Below are 25,658 nucleotides of genomic sequence, written 5' to 3'. Positions count from 1 at the left end.
AATTACTATGCGTAATAGGCTTAATATAAGGGTTAATATAAATATATTTTTAAATTTGGATATATAAGTTTAATATAAAATTACTTAGTAATAGGCTAGGCTATATAAATTAATTTTTATTAACGAGCGCTCTTATATAATTACGAGAGATCGTAACTAGCTATTTAAAGTATTAATTACCGTAATTAAACTATATTATATAAATCTTATTAAAGTAATTTCTAGTTTATAAAAAAAAGAAGAGTTAGGGAAAACTATATAACTAGTTATAAAGGTATAGGAAATTATTCTTAACGAAATTATTATAGTAGTACTAATAGATAACGAGGAAAAGGAAATTATTAAAAGGGTACTAATATTATTAGTAAGACGTTATAAAAAATTATAACGATAAGCCCTAACGTAATAATTTATTATTAGCGACGAGGTAATTAATACTTTTTATATAATAAAAAAAAAGCTAATTTTAAATTAATAATTAAACTACGTAAAGAAGGTATTATTATAACTATTAAAAAGCTATATAAGGGATTAGATTTTATTAAAGTAAATACTTTGCGCGATCGAAGGGTTTATTAATTTATTTTCTACGACCCTAAGAAATATAAAAGTCTTTATATATTTAAATTGCGGATAGTACGTAAAATTAAAAAAAAAGAAATACTTTAACTATATAAGAAATTTAGGTATATAATTTAGGAATATAATAATGTTAAAAAGGTAACGCTACTTATTTAATTACTTATAGTATAGTACTATAGTTAATAATTAATAATAGTATTAATAGTATTATTATAAAAAAAAAGATACGAAATTTAGAGCTATAATATTACTTAGGCCTATACTTAATTAGCTATAGGGCTTATAAAGAAAATCCTAGCCTATTTATTAAAAGAAATAGCTAGTAAGTACTTAGAAAGTACGATTATTAAAGTACTTAAACTACTATATAGGCTTATAAAATCGGGTATTTATTAATAAGCTATATACTACAATTTTTATATTAATTAATTATTAATAGTTATATTTACGTACGACCCGTACTTATTAGTTTCTAAATAAAAAAGCGAATAATTTAGAATTATTAGAATATAAACTAATAATATATTAGGCCTATTTAATATTAACTTTATAAAAAAAGAGGATAAGGAGCTTTAAAAAGTGGGCTTTATAGTAAAGCTAAAAGAGGTCTTTATAATAAATAACTTATTAATATTTAATAATAGAATTTTTATAATTAAAAAGGAAACCGTTGTTTTTTAATAAAAGGGGTAGGGTAAAAAAATTACCTTTATTAACTTAAACATAATTAATATTAAAAAGTAATATAAAGCTAAGCTCGCGCGAGGGGTATATATTATAAGTATATATTAGCCCGAAATAATTTTTAATTATATTAGAGTAGTATAAGTTATAGAACTAAATAAATAAAACGTTAAAATACTTAATAAGTAGTTTAAATAATAGTAAATAAATCTTAATTAAGGCTTCGTTTATTATCTAATTAACCTCGTTATTAATAAACTCTACGTTTTTATTAATAAGTTATTTATAAATAACGACGACCTTATTTTGTAATTAAAGTATATTATTATTTTAGTTAATAAGAGTATAAGTAAAAGCGAATTTATTATATATAGTAATATAGTTTATTACTTATTAATTAAAAATAAGCGGGTAATAAGAAATATTTTAACGTTAAAAGTTTATAATATAGTTAATAGCGTTAATTTTACTTATATAATTTTAACAATACTAAGGAGGATTATTAATTAACTTAACTTTTTACTAATCCTAACGGTTGTCTATATTAATTCTTATTTATTATATAAATACCTTATTAAATTAAGAATAATAAAAGAAAAGAGGCTTATAATTAATATTATAGCTTTTAAATAATTATATAAAAAACGTAAAATCCTTAAAATATATTAAATTAATAGAAATAATAACCTTGCTAACGCTTTTATAAAAATAGTATTTAATAAGGAATTAGAGTAATTTATAAATAGTAAAAAGGTTAATATATAAATAGAGGGATAAGTTATATAAAAAGAGTAGAGAAAAGGGGAAAAAGGAGATAACTTAGTAAACGGGCCCGAGGTCGAATTATATTTTTAATTATAATAAGTAAATTAATAAAAAAAAGAGAAAGTTAGTATTAGATTAGAAGTTTAATTTAATCGTAGTATATAGCTAACTACGTAGGGGCTAATTAAAGGGCCATATTTATAATTATTATAGCTAGCCTAACTTATAGTTAGAACCTCTTTTTTATACTTACGTAAAAATTTATATAGTTTAATTAATCTTTTTATTAACTTACGGTTCGAACTAACTACCCTATAATAGTAATATTAATAGTAGAGGTCTCGGATAGTAGGGGAACGTAAAAGTACTAAGAGCTAAAAAGCTATAGATAACTCGAAGTACTAGGGCGCTGCGCGATTATAATAGCGAGGGGTAGCTATATTTTTAAAATAAGGGTTTTTTAATAGAGTTTTAAACGCGGAAAGCTCGTAATCTCGCTTATATCTACGTAGTACTATTTGATAGCGAGCTTGCGGCGTACTTTTAGGAAAATTATTATTATATTATAAGTAGACTTAACGGGTTATTTTATTGATACGGATTGTAAAGTTAGTAATAGCTATATTAGTAGGCGCCGTATAGAAAATAGGACCGAGACTATACTCTATAGTAAGTATAGTCTTTGCCATTTCAGTAGTCTTACTATAACCCGGGCCCTATGATACAGTTAGTTTTTCTTTCTTTGGGCGGAACAGGGAATATAACCTACTCCTGTAATGATAGCGATTCCTAGTAGAACCTGGCGGCAAAACGAGGGCCACCGTTTTCGATCCTCCTCCAGGCTTATGCTCGTCAGAGCCTCCTCGTAGCGGTCATTCTTTCTGGGCAAAAATGAGACCTTGGGCAGGCGACGGAGAGAAGGGGGGTTTCCGATGATTGTGGTGGACGCCACGGCCTCAGTGAGACCGGTCACACCTTCGCCTACAACTGCAGGACCAGGCTGCATCATCCACTCCGCGTAGCCTTGCCCACGCATTGTGAGTTGAGCGAGATGACTACTTTCGGAATTTGGCTTGTTCCACTTGTCGACGGCGATGATCTTGCGCTTGGTATCGTCCAAGATGCCAAAAAAGTGTAGGGCTACGCAGCTCTAGTGCGCCATCCCCGCCGCATTGGCAACCGCTCGATTTTCGAAGCTCACAATGCTGCATTGACTGCCGGGATGTTGAGGGGGCGGGCGCACCACGGCAAGCACAGCCTCGGACTTGCCACGAGGGTGAGGCTCGAGGGCCTGAATGCCGCTCGCGTACGATTTGAAGCTACACTGCCTACACATAGTCAGTACATGAGAGTGAGGTGGGTTCCCTGAGTTAACTTACCAAGACCCAGAGGGCTTGTCGTCGTCCTCATTCTCCCATACAAGCAGAGAAACTTGTTCGTCCAAGAGTCTCTTCCATGCATGCCCAAACTGATCCATGAACTCCTTGGGAAGAGGAAGAATGACGAAGTAGGTACTCTCGCGATCAGGATTTTGAACGAAGTAGGCGCGCAGCTTGACAGCAGCGACAAGTTGAGCCTGCTGCCACACATACAACTCGTTCTGCAGTAGAGATTGCGTTGTGACAGTCAACATGGAGTTGGCGTCTTTGAAACTGATGATAATGTTAGTATTGTATGAAGGCACTCGATTCTATTTGTAGCCATACCTGTGGACGGAGTGGTATGCAGCCTTGCGTGGGCTTTTGGCGAGAAAATCTGCGCCACGTTCGGGATCGAAGTTGTGGGCATCACCGTAAGGGTAGTCGAAGGGTGGCGGCAGATTGTCGAAGGCGAAGTTCTTGTGGATGTCATTCGGTTTACCCTTTTTCATCATGAAAACATGAAAGGTTTTGCGGCGAATGAACTCGGATAGAGTGACTCCATAAATAGAACCGTTCTCGTTCACAAACTTCTCAAGGACGGGCTCCAACTTGTTGATGTAGGCCATACCCAAGCCTTCGATCGAGACTCTGTCGTTGTCATCCACGTCGCATGAGAATGTGATGATTGTCGTGCCGGGGCCCTCTTGCAGCGAAGGGAATTTGCTGAGCAGTTCGGGTGAAGCCTCCTCAAACTTCTGAGTCCACTTCTGGCGATTAAATCGAATGCCAATCTCGAAAGTCGAAGAAGGATCGTATGTGTTCCCCTGCTTTTTGTCTAGACAGGCCAATGTGTTAGTGGTAGTGTATATCGAATGGCAGTGATGGGATACTCACAGTGGAAGCGTACACCGGAACCGTTGTCCTCGTTATCTGTGCCGTCTGGGAACTTCAAGACGAGGGCGATGTGTGGGTCGAAACCGTCATTGGTTTCTACGCGGATCCTAGCTCCGATCGATATGCCACTGTCGTTGCGACCATGCGACGCCAGAATAGGACCAAACAGGTCGCTCAAGAAGATGGCACATTTCCCGTGGCTGGTCGGAGCGTAGAATCGTGACTTGCCCTCGGCAGGCTTGTCCTCGGCAGACTCGCTCTTGGCACCCTTGGTCTTCTTGGGAGGCATGTTGACCTTGTGTCACTCCAGATTAGCTGATGCCATGAGAACTGTTTCCAAAAAGATGACTTACCAATTGCGAAACGTATGTTTCTCTCTCACCAACTTCACCACCTGCTATCTACGACCCAAATCCACGCCTTGGCCGTACCGACACAAACTCTTTGGAGTCGCCTCGTTGCTCAGAGAAGACTATCACTAGGTAATAAAGTAGAGGTGATCCCAGATCAACCCCTGAAATCTCTGAGTCCGGTTTGCTTCACAAAAGAGTTTGAAATCTGTTGGCTGTTAGCTTCCTGATTGTATGAACACCCTGAAATCCGAATTCAACGCGTGGAGGTGATCGCGTAAAATTTGAGCGACTGGTCTGCGTTGAAGAGAGGAAAAGAAAAAAGGAAGAATAACTCGAGATGAAGTTCAGCCAAGGTACCCAAGCTGAGGTAGGTAAGTTAGGCGGTCTGCTTCCGCACGGTGGGCCCCGGGTCTCCACCTTAACTACCGACGTGTTGAGCCAATCAGAGATCTGGAACTTACCCACAATTAATAGTTTTATCAAAATTAGCCACACTCTTACCATGGTAATATTCCCTATGGGCCCATTTCGGAGAAAGACCACCCGACCACTTTACGCAGTTGGACTTTACCTCGAATTCTTGTTAATCTCTTGATCTATTCAACATAGATCGGTCACCCGAATTTTACGCAATCGCCTCTACGCAGCTAGGTTTAGATCTCAGGGTGTCTATACAACCGCGTTGGAACCAAGACGACAGATAGGGAACAGACGTGAGTTTGGCACTGAATCACATCCTAGAATCACAATTCACGGGCAATCGATGCACTAGGCTGATGTACATATTGACTACCTCGATCAACGGCTCCGAAAGCGAGTGGTGTTCCTACGCAAAGACATGTTAGTATCTTCAATTGTGTTGTTGGCATTGGCATCATACCACTGGCTGTTATAAACAATCGCGAATCCACCCGACAGAGTAATGATAACGCTTCTGAACTATGGAGAAAGATAAAAAATATAAGTGGGCGAGGCGGGAATTGAGCCCGCTCCTTCTCGTTCCGTGGCTTTTGTAACTACATTTGGCAGGGACATAGGCCACCACCAGGAACGAGACGCTCTACCAATGAGCTACGCGCCCTGTTGATGTTGCAAGCAGAGAGCCATGAGAGGCTTAAAGACCACCTGGCGATGGCAGCAGCTCCCAGCATGAGAGCCCTTTTAGGCTAGGTATGCCTGTCAAGCTGCGCGCTTACTTCGTCCACAATCCTGAACGCGAGAATACCTTGACTACTTCGTTAGGCTGGAAGCTCAACTTATCGCTGCTGTCAAGCTGCGCGCCCACTGCGTCCTCAATCCAGATTCTCAAGCCCCACCCTCGTGGTCAGTCAGAAACCGTTATTTCCGTATCGTTTCCGCCCCGTCATGAGCCCGGCAGTCGACCCAACGTCGTGAGCTTCGAAAGTCGAGCGGATGCGAATGCAGCTGGGATAGTAGTGCGCGATATCAACCATAGAACGTCTTCTTAATACTAATTATTTTAGTACATAATAAAGAGAAATCGTCTGTATTATTACCCTAAGATTATAGTTATTAAAGTTTATATATTATATACAAGAAAATACGCTATGGGGAAATATAGAAAAGGACTGAGCCACGAGGCACAGAGTGAAACATGGTCTGTGCAATTGACGCTTGTGTATTGAGGTGCTAACTTCTCCTGCGGCGAGATTTCCGCCGCGCGGTTTGGTCAACATGCCTTCCAAAAAGACCAAGGGTGCCAAGGGCAAGTCTGGCGAAGACAAGCCTGCCGAAGCATTGCCTTATGCCCGTTCCGTTACCGAGAAGTGCGTCATCATGGACGGCTTGTCAGGTCCCATTCTGGTAGCAAGCGACGTTAATGACAGTGGCACCAACATTGATATCGCGACTCGAAAAAATAGGGCATATACCATCAGTTTCATAATCTTCAGATTGCGATCCGATTTCGTCGCCAGAAGTGGACTCAAAATTTTAAGGAGGCGTCCCATAAACTGCTTAGGTTCCCCGCTGCGGCCTCGACGGGAAGCACGCCGTCGCTGGCGCTCAGGTGCGTGAGGTACATAGAGAACGCGGTTGGCATGCAAAGATGACCTGAGTGCGACACCCTTCAGACAGATAGGGTTCCGCCTGATACTATATCAATTTAAAAGAAGAAAAATAAAGAAAAAAGAGAACGGTTATCTCTTGCTGAATGTCGCTGGCCACGGTGCATTATTCATGCCACCATCAGTTACCGCGGAACAATCCGTCGCTGGATAAGATACATTCATCGTGCGTCGGGTCCATCCAGAAGCCATCCTCCTCGATTACCCTCAGAGGGGGACAGTTTGTGCCTTGATGGCATCGGGTCATGCACTCACGCAGAAACCTCTAAAAATTTGATACCTAGTCACTGGCTCGGAAGTACAGAGGCTGGCTAGATTTCGCAATAAACTTCTTAGTGATGAGGATAATCTTTCAGTCGTCTTGCCGAAACCTGGCCCCCGAGATTGGTTAGCATTACAACCATACATGTATTTAGGAAACCGTCAACCACACCCTGGTGATTGCGACCGTGAGAAATCGTCGACTTCGCCCGTGGAAAACATGTTTTGCGACCGTCAAGTTGCGAGTCGACGAGGCGCGATTACATAAGTGCACTCGCCAGCAGCTAACAGTGGCACATAGTCAAAATAAGGTAGCCGGGCGTGCCGGGCTCATAGTAGAGCACGAGTAAGCATTCAGAGCAAACAGTGCCCGCAGCTTATCATCGCTTTTACCACCAGGTCCGCACCATAGACTCACGTGATTATAGGTTGTTCCTCACTGCCTCAGGTGAGGTATGTTAGGGATTTAGAATTGTGCGGGAGATGGAGTAATTAGTAGGGTGGATAGAAGGGCAAGGCGGAGAAGGTGCGGTCTTATGTGCCGGAGGTGGTGAGGTTCCGGCTCAGGCTCCCTGTGGCCTCGACGGGCAGCACGCCGACGCTGGCGCTCAAGTGCGTGAGGTAGTTGCCGGCAGTGGGCACGTACCCTGGGGGCTAATGTGGGTACGACCAAGGCCTCTGATTCGTCCCGTGTCCCGCTAGTCAAAATAAGGTATTGTGGGACCATGTCGGTGAAAGCCCACTCGACCACTTCACCTTACCCAGCTGGACTTCGCCTCGAGTCTTTCTTTTCCTCTTGATCTCTCCAACGCACACCGGTTACCGAAATTTTCGATCGCTTCCACGTCGTCAAGTTCGGGTCTAAGAGTATCTACAAAATTGTGAAGCTAACAGTCTACAGATATCGGATTCCTTCGTTTTTTGCCAAACCGGACTCAGAGGATTTAGACGTTAGTCCTCGACTACGACTAAGCCCTGGCAATAGTTTTCTCTGAGAAACGAGGTGAACTCAAAGGGGTTCGTATCGGTACGACCAAGGCGGGGATCTGGTTAGGATAGTAGGTGGTGAAGTCGGAGGGGCACAGCGAGAAATACAGAGAAGTATTTGGTCTTGCGCCATCAGTAAGTCCCCCCTTCGTGGAATGCGTGGGCACATTTCTGACAATTTAGCAGCGAAGGAAACATGGCGAATGAGGACAGAGAGACCGAGAAATGGAAAGCCAAGTTTACGCCATTGTTGCACGCATACTTGAGCCGAAAAAATCCCAGGACGCGACCTACCATCGAACAACTTGACAAACTCGAGTCGTTCCTGACGTCCGAAACAGAGCATGTTCAGCACACTCATTACCTCGGAGATCTGGAACAGAAGCTACCTCTCATCAAAAAGATTTACGAGTCATTGCCGCAACCCAATCATCACAAGAATCTCGATACAGCTCGTTTTTGGAGCGGCCTTTGGGCTCTAGAGGTTCACTCTTTAAAGGACATTGAAGCAAGGTTTGAAGCAATCCGGTCCGAGAAGCGCAAGGTGCGAAAGCTTCAAGAGTACCTTAAAGCTCTTGACGATGCAGCAGCCAAGTATCCAAAATTGCTCAGAATGTGTATGATCTTCTCACTCCAATTTGATCCACAAAAACTGATTAGATTCTCAGTCACGAAAGGGAAAGACCAGGAGAAGGATTCCGGCGGGGCACAGCTTGGTGAAGGGACGCCGGGCGACACTGCATCAACTGCGACAAGAAAACGCCCAGCTTCAACGTCTGAACCGTTGGCGACGCCGCAAAAAATACCCAAGAAGACGGCCAAGGAGACGCCCCAGAAGACCCCCAAGAATACGCACAACAAAGCAAAATCTGCCGAAGTGAGTATTGAATGTGACACAGGACTAGGTGCGAGCCATCACTGACTTTATTTCCCTGCAGGCACTCAAGCGCGACAACGAACGATGTATTGTCACAAATATGGAAACACCTCAAGTCTGCCATATCATTCCCTTTGGTTTGTTGAACTGCGAAGAAGCGTTGTGGCCCTTGCTTGATGCAATGCAAGCCTGGTTTGGCAAGGAAGCAGTGATCAAAGCTCAGAGAATCCTGTGCGAAGAAGACGACGATAATATCATTGATGAGCCGGCCAACATGGTCTGCCTAAACCCCCACCTGCATAAGTGGTGGGCAGACGGCAGGTTCATGCTTAAGCCAAGAGGACCACCATACAAGGAGCCTGTGGGAGACGACGGCGTTGCGACGGACCTCAAGACTGCCAATCAGTCGAATCCTCGTCACTCTATGAGCACACGTCGCGCAGAAAAACAGCCTGCCGAGAGATTCCGATGGTGTCAGGAAATGACTTTTCATTGGCTTCGAAAGACAGGTGTCCACATGACGGATCGTGCCGACTTCAACTGCAATCCCCGTGACGCGTTCCAGCCCATAGATCACAAGACACTTGGGGCAACGAGATTAGAGCCTTGGGAACTTGTGGTCGACGGACAGCTTATCAAGGTCTACGCCGATCGCGAAGCCGACCTGCCCAGCTACGATCTGTTGCAACTGCAGGCCAACCTTCTCACGGCATTCTCGCTCACAGCTGCCGCAGACCCGAAGCTTTACGAGTCTGACGACGAGGATATGGATGCGTTTTCTTATTAGAAGCAAAAGAAACGCCTACTAAAAGAATACTATTATAAATAATTAAAAGAGGTCCCCTGCGCCATTCATAGTCTACCAATTATACATAGTAGAATACTTTATAAGAAAAGTAGTAAAAAGACAGAGGTAAAAAGTACAAGGACACTAAGCGCAGAGATACTAAGGGCAGAGTTGCTAAGGACAGAGATGCTAAGGATAGATTTGATAAGAATAGAGATGTTAAGGATAGTAGATATATTAATCAATGCTATGTATATTATCGTAAGAGGCAATACCTTAAATAACTTAGCCCCAACTCATTCTACTTTAAGCTAGCTAGCTATATAGGCTTGACTCACTTATACTATATACGATTATATATACCTATTTACTCCTCGATAACGATAATCTTTCGCTCAATATAGTTTACGATCTTAAAAAAGTAAAGGGCTATATAGTTTATTATATTATCTAAGCTATAGTACTATTTATTTAATTTTTATAATTTATAATACTTTAGTAATTTTCGGATTTATAATTATATAAGTATAATAAAAAGAGTATAATATTCGATTTATTAAGAAATTAAAGTTCGAAAATTTAAATATAGCTTATAAAAGCTTAAAACTATTTAATTTATATATAATAAATATATAAAACATTAATATTCTAAATTAGTTTATTAAATTATAAAGGCTTTTTTATAAATATATATATAGTTATTTTATATAGTTAATAACATCTATTATTTTCAAGATTAGGAACGAAGTAGGCACGTAACTTGACAGTAGCGATAAGTTAAGCTTGCTGCCACATGTATCCCATTGAGCACGAGTTGACGTCGGTACACCATTCATCATAGTAATAAGTAGCTAGCAGTAAGATGATATAGCCCTATTCCCGCCATTCCCATCACACACGAATTCAAGAAGGACGGTAAATAAGAGAAAATATGGGGGCATGTATCCGACGTTATTGTGCGCTTAATGGGACAGTTGTCCTAGAGCAGCGACTGCGTTGAAACGGTCAACATCCACTTGGCATCATGGAAATTGTTGATAATGTTATCCCCCTCGGCAAGATGTCTCCTTGCTGCCCCACGTTTATATAGTGGCTCCATAAAGGAGATGATACAGCTTTGAGATCAATGAACTGAGGCTCATAGATCGGCGCAGCATTGGTAGTATCCGACAAGCTATCAAGAGCGGTGCAAGTACTGCCAGGAAAGGCCACCCATGATGCGGCAACTTGAGGCAAAAGAATTAACTGCTTACGGCGGACTAGGCGTAAGGCATCCGGAGATCGTCCTCAGCGATTGCAGTCTCCGCAGTCCTCTAATTCTAGCTGATCGCTTAATGAGTTGAACACAACGGTTGGATTGCCGATCCCCACGAATGCGGAGCAGACTTCAGCAAAGGCATTTTCCCTGGTATTCATGCTTCAGCCTGCCATAACAATTAATGAACAAGATCCAGTCTCCTCTCCAGCTTACTCGGCAGCCAACTTGATGTTGTACTCGAGCTCCTTGGCAGCCTTGGGGTCCCCTTTTCTCTCAACAAACTTCACAGTCAGACCATCCTTCACCGCAAACACAGAGTCGTCATCCAAGTACTTTGAGTCCTCGTCAAAGATTTGTGTTGTTACCGACTTGAAGCCTTCTGATTTGACCTGGAGAGTTGTTAGTACCTGCGTTGGGATGTGCGCATTCGAGCTGGTCACTTACGATGAGATGAATGTGAGCAGGTCTGAAGTGGTGGCGGTGAAGTAGGTCCAAAAGCTTTCCAGCGGGGCCATCACCCGGTACCTGAGAGGTGTGGTCAATAACCAAGAACAACTTCATCAATACATCCCGAGAAGACTCACTGGGTAGGGCGTGGGTCGCAGGCAGTAAAATCCATAACGTCCCTCCGCATCCGTCTTGAAGACTCCGCGGAGGTTGTGCTCGGGCTGATCGGCATCTTGCTGCTCGTACAGACCTGTGGTGGAACATTAGACGACATGTGCAAAAAGCTTAGCCTGATCTTCAAAACTTACCGTTTGTGGATGCTTGCCAGACATCGACTGAAGCATTCGCCAACGGTTTTCCGGTGTTGGAGCACGTCACTTGGCCGTACATGAAAGCAAGCTCGCCGTCCTCGGGGCACTTCACGGCGATTGTGCTGCCGTTGGGGCGGACAGGGGTGTCGGCCCGCCAAAAGGGGCCGAGAATGGCTGTTGCTGTGCCTGGCTGGCCGTTCTTTGTGGCCACTCTGTTGGTGATGTCGTCGACGAGCCTGCAAGTCTTATTAGTCTCATCATGATTTGCGTCGTTCATCATGAAAACTCACGATTCGAGTCCGAGAACATCGCAAAGCAGCTGGCCCTCGTTGCGTCGATCATTTGACATTTGGCCCGCCCAGTTAATCATGTTGACACCCATCATCCACTCATCTGTCGTAAGATCGACCTCGCGAGCAAAGTCGTGGATGTGCTGGATGAATGAAGTGAGAATCTCACGGAGTCTGGGGTTCGTCTCCGATCCCATGGAGGCGATGACCTGCTTGGTGAAGTCCTGGCCGAGGCCTTGGTACTGGCCGTCTCCGTTCTGTAATGAGCCCATGGTGAAGAGACGTGAATGTGTGTTGTATGATGAGTTTCTGGTCAACTCTAGGGAGTATCGCTGATGATGTAGATAATGCTTTTCTCGGTGAGACGACGTGATCTTGAAAGATGAGCTAACTTCAACTACCACGACTGCCAAAAGCGTCCCGCAGTTCGATGGAGGATACTTATTCCCAATCACAGCGCGTGCATTACCCGCCATTGCTTTGTAATTGCACGTGCGCTGTTGCTGGGCGGGTACCACCGGCGCTGGGCTTCTACCCTCCCGGAAACCGCCCCCCGGGTCCGGGAAACACACGCAACTCTCTTTTCGGGTACGGGGGAGAGATCCGACGCGAGGGGTGTGTCTGCCGAGACTCACAAACATACTGATAGAACAAAGGACATGCCATATTTGCACTCATTATGGACCTATTCCGGTCGGCTTGCCCCGGGGACCCCGCAGTTTGATGGCTCCAGGCTTCGTTTTGGCGGAGTCACGCGCGCGGGAAGGATCATTGGCTTCGGCTTCGGGCTGTGAGATGTGACTCTGCTGTACCCCTAAATCCGTGCGGATTTACTCCAATGATACGATGGTCATCATATCTATCATTCAGTAATATCTCGTGATAGTAGACGTGAGATGAGTGTTCACAGCCGCTCACGATGTGTACGCGAAGCCCAACTTCACAGTCTTAAAGCGCTGGATCCATGGGCCAGTTCGCGTGGTTCAGCTTTGTAACGAGCGTACTACGAACAGCTTGAGAGTTTGGGGCAACTTTGATGGTCACTGAAACTCATTATTCAAAAGTCTAGATGAGGTTTTATTCTATTTTGACATTGATTCACGCCTTCTTAACCCCATTTGTCTGCGCAACAATGCGGTGATCCTCCTCTGGGCCAAAATCCCAGCTCGCCTCATCTGAGCCGTTCGGCCTGCTAGCCCTCTTGAACCCAATCTCAACGCCCTCAATCTCAACCACGGGGCTCACAGCCTCAACCTCTGCCTTGTAGCGCCTCGCGTACCACTTCTCGCGAACGTTGGGTGAGCTGAACAGTTCTGGCGCATACCCCTTCATTGCCTTGAGCGCCGTGCCAGAAATCTGATCGACGCTGTGACTGTGCCGCAACGCAAGGAAATCGTCGCCCGCGAGCTTGCGCAGTTTCTCCTGGACATCCTCTGGGTATTTTCCGGCCTTAATAAGCAGGAGATCATACTGCAACAGCGATGCCTTGCCGTGCCATGAACCACCCTTCGTCGCTCTGTTATAGAGACCCGTGAGAGCGGCGATGGCGCCCATGCATCCCGTTCCATAGTCGGAAATGGGGAACGGAGGGACAACGGGCTCATCAAGCCCCATGAACTGACCCTGCGCCCACGCCACGCCACTCACCTATAACCCAGTCAGCGATTTGCAGTCTCAAAATAGAAATGTGTTGACTTACACAATCGGCAATCTGCTGCCAGCCGGGCCGCTGGCACCACTCCCCTTGGTATCCAAAGCAGTTTTCATTCACGTACACGAACCCCTTTCCGCGCTCCTTGGCCAGCTTTGTGAGGGCAGTAGCACCGTACCCCAGCTTCTCTAGGGCACCAGGGCGGTAGCCATCCAGCACAACATCCGCCTCGGCCAGCAGCGTCTCAAAGTGCTTTCTCCCCTCCTCAGTCTTAAGGTCGAGATCCGCGGCATGCTTGCCCATGTTGCCATCTACTTGGAAGAACGGGACATCGCTTAGGTTCGGGCTGGTAATCTTCAGAACGTCTGCGCCGTACTCTGCGAGGATGCGTCCTATGACGGGCCCTGCGATGATGCGGCACAGCTCGAGCACTTTGATACCCGACAGTACCCGCTTGTCAGATGTAGTCGGCAAAGGTGATGGTGGTGTTGAAGTCTCAAGATTGTCCACGCTCCACGGAGGAAGTGTGGTGTTAGTTTTGCCCTGTAAGCTGATCAGCAGTGATATCGCAAACTCAACAAGCGAGACTTACATGAGGCGTCTTGATAAAATCCTCATGCTTGAGAACAGGCACTCCAGCTTGGCGCTTATCGGCGTTCATCCGCTCAAGTTCATCGACCGAAAATTGCTTCACATGAGACTCTATCGCCTCAACAATAGCACTATGATCTTTCAAGTCTGGCCTGAACGGCTCGAGGCCGATCATACCGAGCGTTGTCGATGCTTCCAGAGATCCATGAATGTGGTAGTACTGGCCCGGCTGCTTTGTCTCATACAAATTCGCCGACATGCGGCGATAAGGATCTGACTGTGCCTGAAGCAAATCCGTATCTAAGGGCACAAGTCAGAAAACTTGATGTTGCTTTCAAAATTGCAACAACATAACTCACCTTTTAAAAACTGCTTCACTTCTTTATCGAGTTTGCCATATCCTCCAACAGTTGCCAAATACGCCTGAATCAGGAACGCGGTGCTCTTCTCCAAGCTCACAGACACCTTCTTGCCGGAGGCGACGCCATCCTTGGTGGCTGCAAGGGCCCCTGCTACACCACCTTCAATAGCCTTCAGAGCTGAGGCCAACTCCGTTTCTTTGAAAGGAATCGGGAAATAGGGCAAGTCGCGAGTCGCCGAAAACTGCACAGCCTTTGAGATCTTTTCTGCCTCTGCTGGTATCTGGACGGAACTCAGGACGAGATCCAAGATTTGTTTCGTCTCAGCGACGGATGAGTATCTTGAGTCCGCCATGGTTGCTCGCTTGCTATTGTGAAAACAAGGCCGTTCCAAACGATTCTCAGTTGGCTCGCGCGTACAAGGCCTGGATTGAGTAAAGAGTAATACAGAGAGTACAGAGTAACCAAACCGTTGAAACTACTGTTGATTGTGTGCAGCTATCAGAGTTACGATAATCGTCAATTACGAAAAAAAGGATCATTATTTCTTCCGTCTTTCAGCTCTGCGATTGCGCATCGTGCCCATATCCGCTCTGCATTTCCCGTAGCTCTCGATCTGACTCCCCGATCCGATTCGGCGATTCGCGAGAGGTCGGAAGCAGCTGCGTTACAGCAGTGGACAACGAAACGTCGGACCCGCATCGGGAATCGGGCGGAAGGGTACATGTGTGCTGTCCCAGTGTCCAGCAGTAGAAACTCTAGAACCACTTCCAACAGACCCGGCTCCCGATGGATTCGGAAATGGGCGCAGCTACTGCGGGTCTAGCTTGAGGGGCTGGCAAGTTAGGTGGCGCTTCCTGGGGCCGCGCTCAGGCTTGGGACAATGAAATGGAACCGTTTCCTCTCGGTCTTGGGGCGATCGTCGGATAAGGGCATCGGTGGGCTCGAGGTCATGTCGGGTAAGGGACAAGCTTTGAGTGTTTTATTGGTTAAAGATAGGTGCGTTTGACATTACAGTTTAATTGAAATGGTGTCCTCGGAAGGTGGCACTTATGCTAGTCGCTGCTGGCTTTTAGTCAGTTGTTTCCAAGCCAGTTTCGCTGTCATATTTCTATGCTGGCCCTCTCTCGGTGTTACCAGCAGTGTCTTCCTTGCAGAACTGACGTGGTAACGCAACGGTGGAGAGTAGTAACGATGATCCAGTCCGCATTGGATATCAATTGCATCGTCTTCGAGTCTTTCGAGTGAAGGCATGAGTTGAATAATGGCTCAAAATGCCGTCGGACTTGTAAGCGGTGGATATATCGCGTGGGTTGACGGAACGGATGCGGGACACTGTTGGATGCCGAGCCAAGCGGTTGACGATCCAACCCAACAACCCGTTTCTTCAAGCAACCAACCACAGCCAATGGTAGTTACTGCAGAAGTAAGACCCCGACCATTATTGGCTACGCCACCGTGGGGTTGACGACTCTTGAGTTCTGACTTGTTCCCCATTTCTCTTTGAACCTCCAAAAACCTCGGCATCCTTTGAGGCGTGGGATGGTTGAACTGCGCCGCAGCGGGCAGCAAAATCTGGGGAAACATTTGTGAGCTAGGACCCCCTTGGAAAAGTGCTCCCCCGCAAAAGAAGCGAGAGAGCGCGCGCGCAAGCAAAGGGGGAAAGGGAAAGCCAAGAGCTCTGCCCCGGACCATCCTTTGCCTCAGTTGGCCGCCGCCGCCGTAGTCCTGTCTGGCCCCCCAGCCCCGAGGTTCAACGTCTCCTATCTTGCCACGCACTCGTCTCTAGTTGAATTGAGACAGCTTTGAGGCTGTCACTTTTTTCATATCGTATCTTCAATCAGATTGAACGTCGAAGGCGAGCAGACGATGCCTACGAAAAGAGTTCGTCAGAGCGAGCGGCGTAGATGCGTCAAGGCTTGCGGGAATTGCAAGCGGCGCAAGGAACGCTGCGATGGTCAACAACCCTGTCGGAGGTGCGTGATCCGCAGAGTCGAAGCCGACTGCACCTTCATCGGCCCGCCGACGAACTTTGCCGCTGCGGAGGACTCGTCATCCGTGAGAAGTCCTGATCGCCCGCAGGTTCATGTTCCTCCTGCTCCTCCTCACCGAGGCAGTCCTCCCGGTCACGGTCAGGATCTCTTCAGCTCTTATGGGCCGACTGCCTCCTTTCATGAAGCTGTCATTTCACCGAGTCATCACCATCAGCACCGGCGCGCGTCGTCGTCAATCAGCCACCTCTCACAGAGCACTGCGGTACCAAAGGTATCGCGACTCATCGCAGATGGCAAGGGACGGTTCATGTTCATCGGCGACGCCGCCAATCTGGCCTTCTTGAAAGTGATACGCCGGCTTGTGCGCGATCGCGTCGGCCTGTGCCCCTTCACTGATGATCCCTTACGGCATATCATGGTCGAGGCGACTCCTGAAGGCCGCCCAAAATGGATCATCACGAATCCCGCCGATATCCCCTCCAAGCCTAGCACTGAGCAGGCAAGATATCTGCTGCGGTGGTATCTCCGTGCAACAAACTGTATTCTCGATGTTTTCAATGAGTCTGAAATCCTCAAGGACCTCGAACATTGGCTGCGTGGAGAGCCCATGAGTCAAGATGAAGAGGCCATGAACTGTATCTTCTTTCTGATATTCGGCATCGGCGCACAGCGATGCCCGGATGATCGGGATGCCGATGCAGAGAAGTATTTCAACTATGGTCGATTCCTGGCAGTCTCGTATGCCATGGAGAACCCAACAAACAACACGGTGCGCAGTTACATCCTCATCACCGTCTACCTCCTCGGTGCATCGCGACGCAACTCAGCCTTCATGCACCTGGGCGTCGCTACCCGTGCCGCCTACGCGCTGGGGATTCACCGGCGAGACGTCCCGGCGCTTTTCTCAACACAAGAGCAAGACACCCGGGATCGACTGTGGAAAGCCCTCCGGGTTCTGGATCTATTCTTGGCCGCCTCATTAGGTCGGCCGTTGGCGACTTCCGAGACCCGAGATACATCAGCAAGCGAGAACTACTCTGCCTCACTGGATCTTTGCGCGATCTTCGAATCGATCTTGAACGACGTCTACGCCAAGCGTATGGTGTCTACAGAAACACTCGAGCGTATCAGCGAACAGCACCGTCGATGGGCCGCGAAGTTCAGTGATGGTCTCGCGGCTGACGGGATGAAACCCAGCAAGTATGTTGACGCCGATGACGGTGAGAGATATCCGAACATAGGGCTTTACCACATGAAAGAAGCATACTACTGGAGTATCATGCTGTTATCACGGCCTTTTCTCATCGACTTTGTCTCGAGAAACATTGCGCGCACCCGGACGACGTCCATGTGGGTCGAGGAAACGCCCTTGTCATCACCGTCCGACCAACTTCTGGTCCATGCCTGCGTGGACTCTGCAATACGGACAATCGACCTCCTCTCAACCCTCATCCCGGACAAAAACGTAGCTAAACGACATCCCTTTGTCATCAACTCTGTCTTTGTCTCCGCCCTGGTCCTCGGCCTGGCCGTTTTTGGTGACCTAGACAGCACATTCCCGTTAGACCATGGCTTGAACGACGCGCAAGCGCTACTGAAGAAGTTCAGCAAGCACGATCCTGTTGCAAGCAGAGAGCTCGCCATCGTCGAACATCTCCAGAGCGCATGTGTCCTGTACCGAGAACGGAGGGCACGCCGGAAAATGGAGTGCCAGGGTATGCTCATCGGCGAGCTCTTTGGGAGTGTCCACGAAGGCGGCCCGTTATCGAATGAAGCTTCAAAATTCGGCTCGAATGCTGTTCAGCGAGACATCCGATACTTTGGCAACCATCGACACTTGAGCACATCAGAAGCGGGGGAGATCAACAGCCTGGACCAGAGTGTCTCACTGACGACCGGGAGCACCGATGGGCCACAAATGTTGGGTAGCGAAACTGGTCGAGGAACAAACGTGATCCAGGCACTTACTCCGTCGACCGATATACTACTTCCAATGTCACCACGGACGCTGCTCTTCGACTCTTATGGGCAAGATATGCCTTTCTTCCCAACGATGGACGCGAGCATGGCGCACCTGGGCTACACGGATGAGATGATGCTTGCCGATGCAGGGACTTTGATGGAACCGCCGTGTTAGTCTTGAAGGGAAGATGCGTGTTTTGAAGTAGACTATGTACAACTTATTAGCGACTAAATGACCAAAATACCAAGCGATGAACCACAACAGATGCCTACAAACAAGCAGATGGGACTTGCATGTGATGATGTATCGTTCAGAGAGCTCGATCACCCATGCACTGTCAAGCCCAGCGAATCACACACATAGCGCTCACGAGAATTGGACCAACGTGACTATACTTGTTTGAATTCATTAGATCTAGGTCTCCTCCAAACAAGAGCCGAGCTTCCGTTCCTGCGATATACTGCAGCCCAAGTTCGAGACCCTGCATATTACTTGCATGACGTATCTTCAAGAAAACCTAAAGAACCCCCACCCGTGGTACCTCAGAAAGTCTCGCCTGCTGATCTCCTACAGGCAGCAATGACCTCATCCGGCTTGCTCAAGAACGGAGAGTGACTCGCTTGCATCGTCTCCACGGTTACGTCTACACCAGCGGTGTCAATCATCTGCTGTTGGCCTTGATGAGGAATCGCGTTGTCGAGTTCACACTTGATGTAGGTTACTGGTATATCCTTGTACGCAGGGTACGTGAGCTTGCTGTAGAATGTCTGGTAGCTGTGGTGCTTGAGTCCTGCGATTGCCTCCTTGATGGCGGCTTCGTCCATGTCGTTGTAGAAGATCTCTTCTGGGCGTGCGGGGTCAACCTTTGTCTTGTCGTCGGACACGATGAACCAAGGAAGAGGGTTGCCTTGAAGCATGTCGAATAGTGAGACTCCTGGAGGTGTTTTATTAGTCACATGATCCTCTCAATATCTTTTGGCCAGAACCTACCTTCTGGAACCATAAAGGCCGCGCAGAATACCAGTCTTACAACGCCACCAGTCTTGCCCTCCTTCCCCCGAGCTGCCTTGCCCAGCCCACGGCAAGCTTCGCAGCCTACGATACCGCCATAGCTATGCATGAAGAGCACAACGTCTTCGCCAGCATCTACGCTCTTCTCAATCTCTTGTCGAATGGCCGCGACATCGGGCTGGAAGTCTGACAGCGGAGGCTCCGCACCATAGCACGGGAGCTGAACAGACTTGGTGGGATATCCGAGAGCCTCGAGCTTCGAAGTCACCGGCTCGAACTTGGTCGCGCAGTGCCACGCGCCGGGAACGAAGATGAAGGTAGGCTTGGTGGCAGTCATTTCGGTAGCGAGAAAGTCTGGTGTACCCTTTAGCGTCGAAGAAAATGTTGGTGTAAACTGTCTTGATCGATTGACAGAAGCAGTGGGACCATTTGAATCATTTTTAAACTCTTTCCCCACGGGGAGGATCTCAACTCCGCGAGATGAGATCCAGGGACCAGAAGCAAATTACCCCAGACCAACGGCATGATGACTTCGGACCGGAGTCCGGGGTAGAGGCAGCATGACCTGGCTATTTGGTACTATTTTGGACACTAAAACGCGTTGGCAGCTGTGGCGCCTGGGATAGACGGTGTTAGTGCTCAGTAGCTTTGAGCCCCCAGCCCCCAGTGAGGGGATCTAGACTGCACAACAAACGACTTTAAAGTTTCGGGGATTCACATTATTGAAGGATAGTGAAATATGCGATCTACAATTCGTTCCATTCGTTTTCCCCTCTTCAGTGCCGAGATGATACTCCGCAGTCCACCTATGCACATGTGGCACGCTTGCGCCGCCACCCGAAGCTGACCTTCGGCATATGGTCCATTGTTCGAAGCCCCATTCCCGACGCCTGAACCCGTGATCCGATAGGCTACACCCCGTGCCTTGGGGGGAATTTGAGCTGCTGGGACCTTTAAGCCGAATGAATTTGCCCATCCGATGGGCCACCGATGCAGTGCTTCCGTTGTCGTTCGGGCACTTCGGCACTGGCGTAACGTGGGTCGCGGCCGGGGTCCGGGGGGAATGGGGTCAGCCAGAATCATCGAGAGCGTCATAGGTCCCAGCCGAGCAGCCGGTCTAGGAAGTAAGGGGCAGTTAGCCTTGGTAATTTGTCTGCTTCTTCGGCCCTTATTTCCTAGCACCAGCGATATATTCTTGCGTATTTCTTCATCGCTGTGATCTACGTGCAAGTCTACAGACTAAACACGGAGATCTGTTCCGCAAAGCTACAAGAAGTCGTTTCACGTAGTCTGAACTGCCCACCACCTCGAATTACCATATTTAGACTTTGCCCTTCGTTATCACAAGAAATTTTCTGCCTCAATCGACATGGCACCACCAGAAGAGTTTTGCCAGACGCCAAACAAGCCCTTCAATGTGGCTGTTGTGGGTGGTGGTATTGCGGGCTTGACCTTGACCCTTCAACTCCTCCAGAACAGAATACCGACGACGCTATACGAACAGGCGCCAAAGTTCGGTGAGATCGGTGCAGGCGTGTCTTTCGGTCCCAATGCGCTAAGGGCTATGTCCTTGATCTCACCCCACGTGCGGCAAGCTTTCGAGAACCAGGCAACACACAACGAATCAGAAGACCACCAGGACGTATGGTTCGACTTCAGGTACGGCCAGACTTGTAACGACAAGAACAAAGAGGGAGACCTGATCTATCGGCAAAAATGTGAAACCGGTCAGACTGGTATTCACAGGGCACACTTCTTGGACGAGTTGGTCAAATTACTGCCCGACGGAGTTGCCGTATTCGGCAAGAGGGCAGAAAAGTACGAGGATGACGGGAAAAGCGTTCTGCTCACTTTCCAAGATGGCACGACCGCTCGCCACGATGCTGTCATCGCCTGTGACGGTATCAAGTCTAGATTGAGGAGTTTGATGCTCGGCGAGGATCACCCGGCATCCAAAGCTGTTTTCTCTGGAAAGTATGCCTACCGAGGTCTCATTCCCATGGAGGAGGCGGAGAAGCTTCTGGGCGAGGAATTGGCAAAAAACGCCCAGATGTACTTTGGCAGAAATGGCCACATCTTGACCTTTTCTGTCGCAAAGGGTAAAATCATGAACGGTGAGCCAAGTATTCTTCCACCTTCAGTCTTGTGACAATGGTTAATAAGGAATTTAGTGGTGGCATTCGCCAGTGCTAAGGAGTGGAAGTCGGACAAGTGGGTTGTCTCTGTAGAGAAGGAGGACATGATCCGCGACTTCGAAGGCTGGGGCGAGAAATCCAGACAAATTATCCAGCTTATGCAGAAGCCAGACGTATGGGCACTATTTGAGCACCCGCCCAGTCCGACGTACTTCGAGGGGCGACTCTGCCTACTGGGAGACGCCGCTCACGCATCCACGCCTCACAAGGGATCCGGCGCGGGCATGGCGATTGAAGATGCGTACATCCTCGGCAACCTGCTGGGCTCTATCTCTGATGCCAGTCAACTTGAGGCAGCTTTCTCGACGTATGACAAGACGCGAAGAGAGAGATCCCAGCAACTTGTCGTCGACAGCCACGAGACTGGTCAGCTGTACGACTTGGAGTTCAGCGAGGACTCTGAGTGGGTTGCTGACAGTCTGTCAAAGCGAATGGAGTGGATTTGGAAGTACGACTTGACTGATGAGTTGGAGAGAGGGAAGAGAGAGTTGACGAAGGAAGGGTCCGCTGAGACAAGGGCGCAGCTTTGAGCATGGCGTTCAGGGGTAAGGCTTCATTAGCGAGTAGAGCGAAAATGTAGTTATCGGCTATTCCACCGTCCATATTATTTTCGATTACAATGCCTAAGTATCTTAACTAATTAGAGATTTCTGTTGAATTACAATTATCCGGTGAGCAAGTGTTTGCTACCATCTTCTCCCAGACAGCACTCTGCTGCCTACTCTTCAACCGGACGTTCTCCCGCAAGCAAAGTCTCCTGGATTCTTTGAGACGGTAGCCATCTTTCTGCAGGAATGAACCACCAAGAAAGAATAGCGAAGATTGTGACGATGCCCATGATGACCGGGGCATAGTTGAGTGTCGATGCCTCAACCGGAAAAGCATAGGGCGAGAACAGCACAGCAACGACCCAGCCGTTCCACAAGACAGCAATTGCCTGGAAAGGCTTGCTCAGGCGTCCGAGACTCCAAGCGGGCTTCGGGAATTGCTTTGGTGTCAGGAAAAGGCGACAAAGGCAGATCAGACCGTAAGCTGCGGCTGAAGGAACACCCGCAGCCGAGACGAGGGAAGTAAAGGCCACTGATGACGGAAGAATCGTGCAGGTGATGACAGAGGCCACACCCCAGACGACCAAGACGGCGTTTCGGGGTTGGCCATCGACAACTTTGGCAACCCAAGGAGACCAAGGGAGAACTCCGTCTCGTGCCACGGCGAACACCAGACGCGACGCCGCCAGAATTGCAATCGCAGTGTTCTAAGCGAGGGTCAGCACGTTATTCAATAGACACGGGAATAAGGTACGAGAAAAGACAAACATGACTTACAAACCACAGTGCGACAATGCAAACGATGTTCATGAAAATGTGGCCTCTCTCTCCGAGAATGGCTGCATACAATGGTACAAATGGCTGGGCGCCGCCAAAAGAGAAAAGGGTGTCCGCATCAGGCTGTGTCAAATTCCGTTAGCAGGGTTCGTTCCTGCGCTGCATTTGAGAAGAGCATAAACTTACGACGCAGAACAGAAATAATATCACGACAACAAAGCCGCCAATCCCGCTGACCACGGTACTCCAAAAGATGCCGCGAGCGGCAGCGACGCTTGCATTCTTGGTCTCCTCCGCCACGTGCCCCGACGCGTCGAATCCGATGAGAATACCGGCAGTAGCGAGATACGAGAGACACCAATTCCAACCGGCCGGAGCGCCGGTCCCGTTGTAGGTGGTCATGAAAGCATCATGGGCAGATCGGAAGCCGTACTCGCTCTTGCTTGTCGCGACCGGTAGCCAGACCATGTTTAGAACAAAGTCCAGCAACACGAACCCGGTCGACAAGTAGAAGATCCATTTAAAGTAGCGGGCTGTGCTTTTGTTAGCTTGTCAATGATGGCACATAGGAGTCTAGGTGGTCTCACGAGGCAGGAGGTTCCAGATGGCAGCCAAGGCCAGCATGACCTCTGTAGTGATCCATTGAACAGCGCGAAATTTGACGCTTGAGGAGTCAGAAGGAAAGTCGAGATTGAAGACAACAATCTCCTGTTACAAAGTCAGAGACTGTTACAGAGAAGTCAGTTCTTTGTGCCATCACTTACCGAAAGCATGTAGTTCACAGCGGCTTGTGTGTTGCCTGAGAGGGATCAGCGACTCAGGTTGGGAAGATGCCTCAGAAGTTGCTGTCAACTTACTCGCACAGAAAGTTGTCCATGCTGTGGTACTCCACCATGCAACGATGAAGCCGAAGAATCTGCCAAATCGGGGTCCGCCAGCTTCAGCAGCCCATAGGTAGATGGATCCCGCCAAGGGTAGAGAGGAGCAGATCTCTGCAATGACTGCGGCAGTGATGAAGGTAAAGACGCAAGTTACGATGAAACTCGTCCTATCTGAATGTTAGGCGTTGCAAATGCACATCGGTGAGTGCAGACACTAGCACTTACCAGTAAGCCAGGTTACCTCCAGCAGCAATGCCGGTAGAGAATGTCACTCGGACTCCACCAATGAAGTAGAGGGCAGCTAAACGAGATCAGAAATGACGAAGAGAACCAGCAGACTGGATACGGCGTACCGAACGTTGTCGCAAAGTTGTGGAACGTATTGAATGTCCGGTGCAGCACCTAGAAGAATGAGTTATTTGTGTGAGATGGGCTGACTTTTGAAATCGTCTGCTCACCGGCTTGTAGCCTAGGTTTTCCTGCCGATTCTGCGGTTAGCTGACTGAAATGCAATGCTTTCATGCTGTGTGTTGCTCACCAAGACCCGGGCATCTTTTGAAGACTCATCTTCTGCGTCGCTCTGGAAGGTGTTCGCGTTCTTGGCGACGCCTTCGTCTTGGCGCTCAGTCGCAGCCATGTTGATGATGTTCTCGATGTTGGTCCAAGCTGAGCGAATTAGCGACGTCGGAGCGAACAAATGCGGATGGAGGGGACGTCGTCTTATGGGAGATGGAGTATTCGGGCCGCCCAGGGGCCGTTGAAAAATCTAATTAGTGGGACGGAAATGTTCGGCTTTTGCGTGTGAAGAAATACGAATCTTCTAATCATTGCTGTATGTGCTAATGGCTGACTTAAGTCGGAGCACCCCCATTCGGCCACCCCCCCCATTCGGCCACCCTATTAAAAGTAGGTCTAAGTACATCGCTACTAACTATAGTTAATTAATTAACTACTTTTTATTATTACTATAATATAGTTACTACCTTTATTAAGTAATTTAACTTTTATAGTTTAATTAGGACTAATTAAACGCTCACTAGCGTTTTCTTAAGCCCTCTTTATATCTTTAATATTAATAAACTTAGTATTTAAGTTTATTTAAATACTCTTTTTTTTTTAAGAACTATATACTTAACTTTAGCTTTTAGAACTCGAACTTATTATTAAAATAAAGTTAATAAGAAGGACTTCTTACTAAAGGCTTTTTTAATTTTATAAAAAAGTAAACGTTAAGTATAGTAGTTAGGCCTAAGCTTTATAAATAGTTTTAGCTATTTATAAAGCTTGTTAATTTTCTTAGGAATTAATTAGTTAATAATAGATATTATAAAAGTCTAGTTAACGACTTTAGTAATATTAATAATTATTTACTTAGTATTAGTAATATTATTTAATAATATAACTAGGTTAGATAATACTATAAGATTATTAAGAAATATAGTTATATTAAATAGTTATAAACTAATTACTCTTTAATTACTTCGTATATTATCCCTTATTAAACTAAGTAAACGAGCTATAATATAATAAACTAAAAAATACTACTTTTTAATAATAATAAAATTATTTACTATATCCTCTTTATTAAGCTCCTTTTTATAATAGGTTTTAATAAAATTAAAAATAGTTATATTTAATAACTAGAGGATATAAGAGGTATATAGTAATAAGAATAATAAGTAGACGTTATTAATATAGTACTCTTATATAAATTCTATTATTATATAACTCTTATACCTATTTA

At 46.8% G+C, this 25,658-nt stretch overlaps 8 protein-coding genes across 8 annotated transcripts; 3 read left to right on the top strand and 5 right to left on the bottom strand.

Moving 5' to 3' along the window:
• Positions 1-2,655: 2,655 nt before the first annotated feature.
• Positions 2,656-4,575, bottom strand: CTAM01_13936 (uncharacterized protein; the record flags this gene model as incomplete). The annotated part of the gene is made up of 6 exons (XM_060529938.1): positions 2,656-2,688; positions 2,801-3,181; positions 3,275-3,350; positions 3,411-3,683; positions 3,738-4,227; positions 4,287-4,575. 6 exons carry the CDS (start codon positions 4,573-4,575, stop codon positions 2,656-2,658), a joined length of 1,542 nt encoding a protein of 513 aa, XP_060375521.1.
• Positions 4,576-6,334: 1,759 nt separating this feature from the next.
• CTAM01_13935 (uncharacterized protein) lies at positions 6,335-9,638 on the top strand (the record flags this gene model as incomplete). The annotated part of the gene is made up of 4 exons (XM_060529937.1): positions 6,335-6,426; positions 8,161-8,591; positions 8,643-8,851; positions 8,913-9,638. The coding sequence occupies 4 exons, from the start codon at positions 6,335-6,337 to the stop codon at positions 9,636-9,638; spliced, it is 1,458 nt and encodes a 485-aa protein (XP_060375520.1).
• A 1,467-nt stretch (positions 9,639-11,105) lies between these two features.
• Positions 11,106-12,216, bottom strand: CTAM01_13934 (dioxygenase; the record flags this gene model as incomplete). Its single annotated transcript, XM_060529936.1, has 5 exons — positions 11,106-11,285; positions 11,341-11,421; positions 11,481-11,593; positions 11,652-11,890; positions 11,945-12,216. The coding sequence occupies 5 exons, from the start codon at positions 12,214-12,216 to the stop codon at positions 11,106-11,108; spliced, it is 885 nt and encodes a 294-aa protein (XP_060375519.1).
• An 826-nt stretch (positions 12,217-13,042) lies between these two features.
• CTAM01_13933 (CoA-transferase family III) lies at positions 13,043-14,900 on the bottom strand (the record flags this gene model as incomplete). The annotated part of the gene is made up of 4 exons (XM_060529935.1): positions 13,043-13,591; positions 13,644-14,138; positions 14,188-14,486; positions 14,546-14,900. 4 exons carry the CDS (start codon positions 14,898-14,900, stop codon positions 13,043-13,045), a joined length of 1,698 nt encoding a protein of 565 aa, XP_060375518.1.
• A 1,514-nt stretch (positions 14,901-16,414) lies between these two features.
• Positions 16,415-18,676, top strand: CTAM01_13932 (fungal specific transcription factor domain-containing protein; the record flags this gene model as incomplete). The annotated part of the gene is made up of 1 exon (XM_060529934.1): positions 16,415-18,676. One exon carries the CDS (start codon positions 16,415-16,417, stop codon positions 18,674-18,676), a length of 2,262 nt encoding a protein of 753 aa, XP_060375517.1.
• A 368-nt stretch (positions 18,677-19,044) lies between these two features.
• CTAM01_13931 (uncharacterized protein) lies at positions 19,045-19,850 on the bottom strand (the record flags this gene model as incomplete). The annotated part of the gene is made up of 2 exons (XM_060529933.1): positions 19,045-19,436; positions 19,493-19,850. 2 exons carry the CDS (start codon positions 19,848-19,850, stop codon positions 19,045-19,047), a joined length of 750 nt encoding a protein of 249 aa, XP_060375516.1.
• A 1,032-nt stretch (positions 19,851-20,882) lies between these two features.
• Positions 20,883-22,238, top strand: CTAM01_13930 (mannitol 1-phosphate dehydrogenase; the record flags this gene model as incomplete). Its single annotated transcript, XM_060529932.1, has 2 exons — positions 20,883-21,627; positions 21,685-22,238. The coding sequence occupies 2 exons, from the start codon at positions 20,883-20,885 to the stop codon at positions 22,236-22,238; spliced, it is 1,299 nt and encodes a 432-aa protein (XP_060375515.1).
• A 188-nt stretch (positions 22,239-22,426) lies between these two features.
• Positions 22,427-24,551, bottom strand: CTAM01_13929 (uncharacterized protein; the record flags this gene model as incomplete). The annotated part of the gene is made up of 10 exons (XM_060529931.1): positions 22,427-22,963; positions 23,034-23,156; positions 23,220-23,566; positions 23,621-23,741; positions 23,798-23,832; positions 23,891-24,081; positions 24,140-24,215; positions 24,268-24,316; positions 24,373-24,393; positions 24,453-24,551. The coding sequence occupies 10 exons, from the start codon at positions 24,549-24,551 to the stop codon at positions 22,427-22,429; spliced, it is 1,599 nt and encodes a 532-aa protein (XP_060375514.1).
• Positions 24,552-25,658: the final 1,107 nt, after the last annotated feature.

Source organism: Colletotrichum tamarilloi (assembly GCF_030869305.1).
Source record: "Colletotrichum tamarilloi strain Tom-12 chromosome Unknown Scaffold_108.1, whole genome shotgun sequence".
NCBI lineage: Eukaryota > Fungi > Ascomycota > Sordariomycetes > Glomerellales > Glomerellaceae > Colletotrichum > Colletotrichum tamarilloi.
This window is presented reverse-complemented; position numbering and strand designations above follow the sequence as displayed.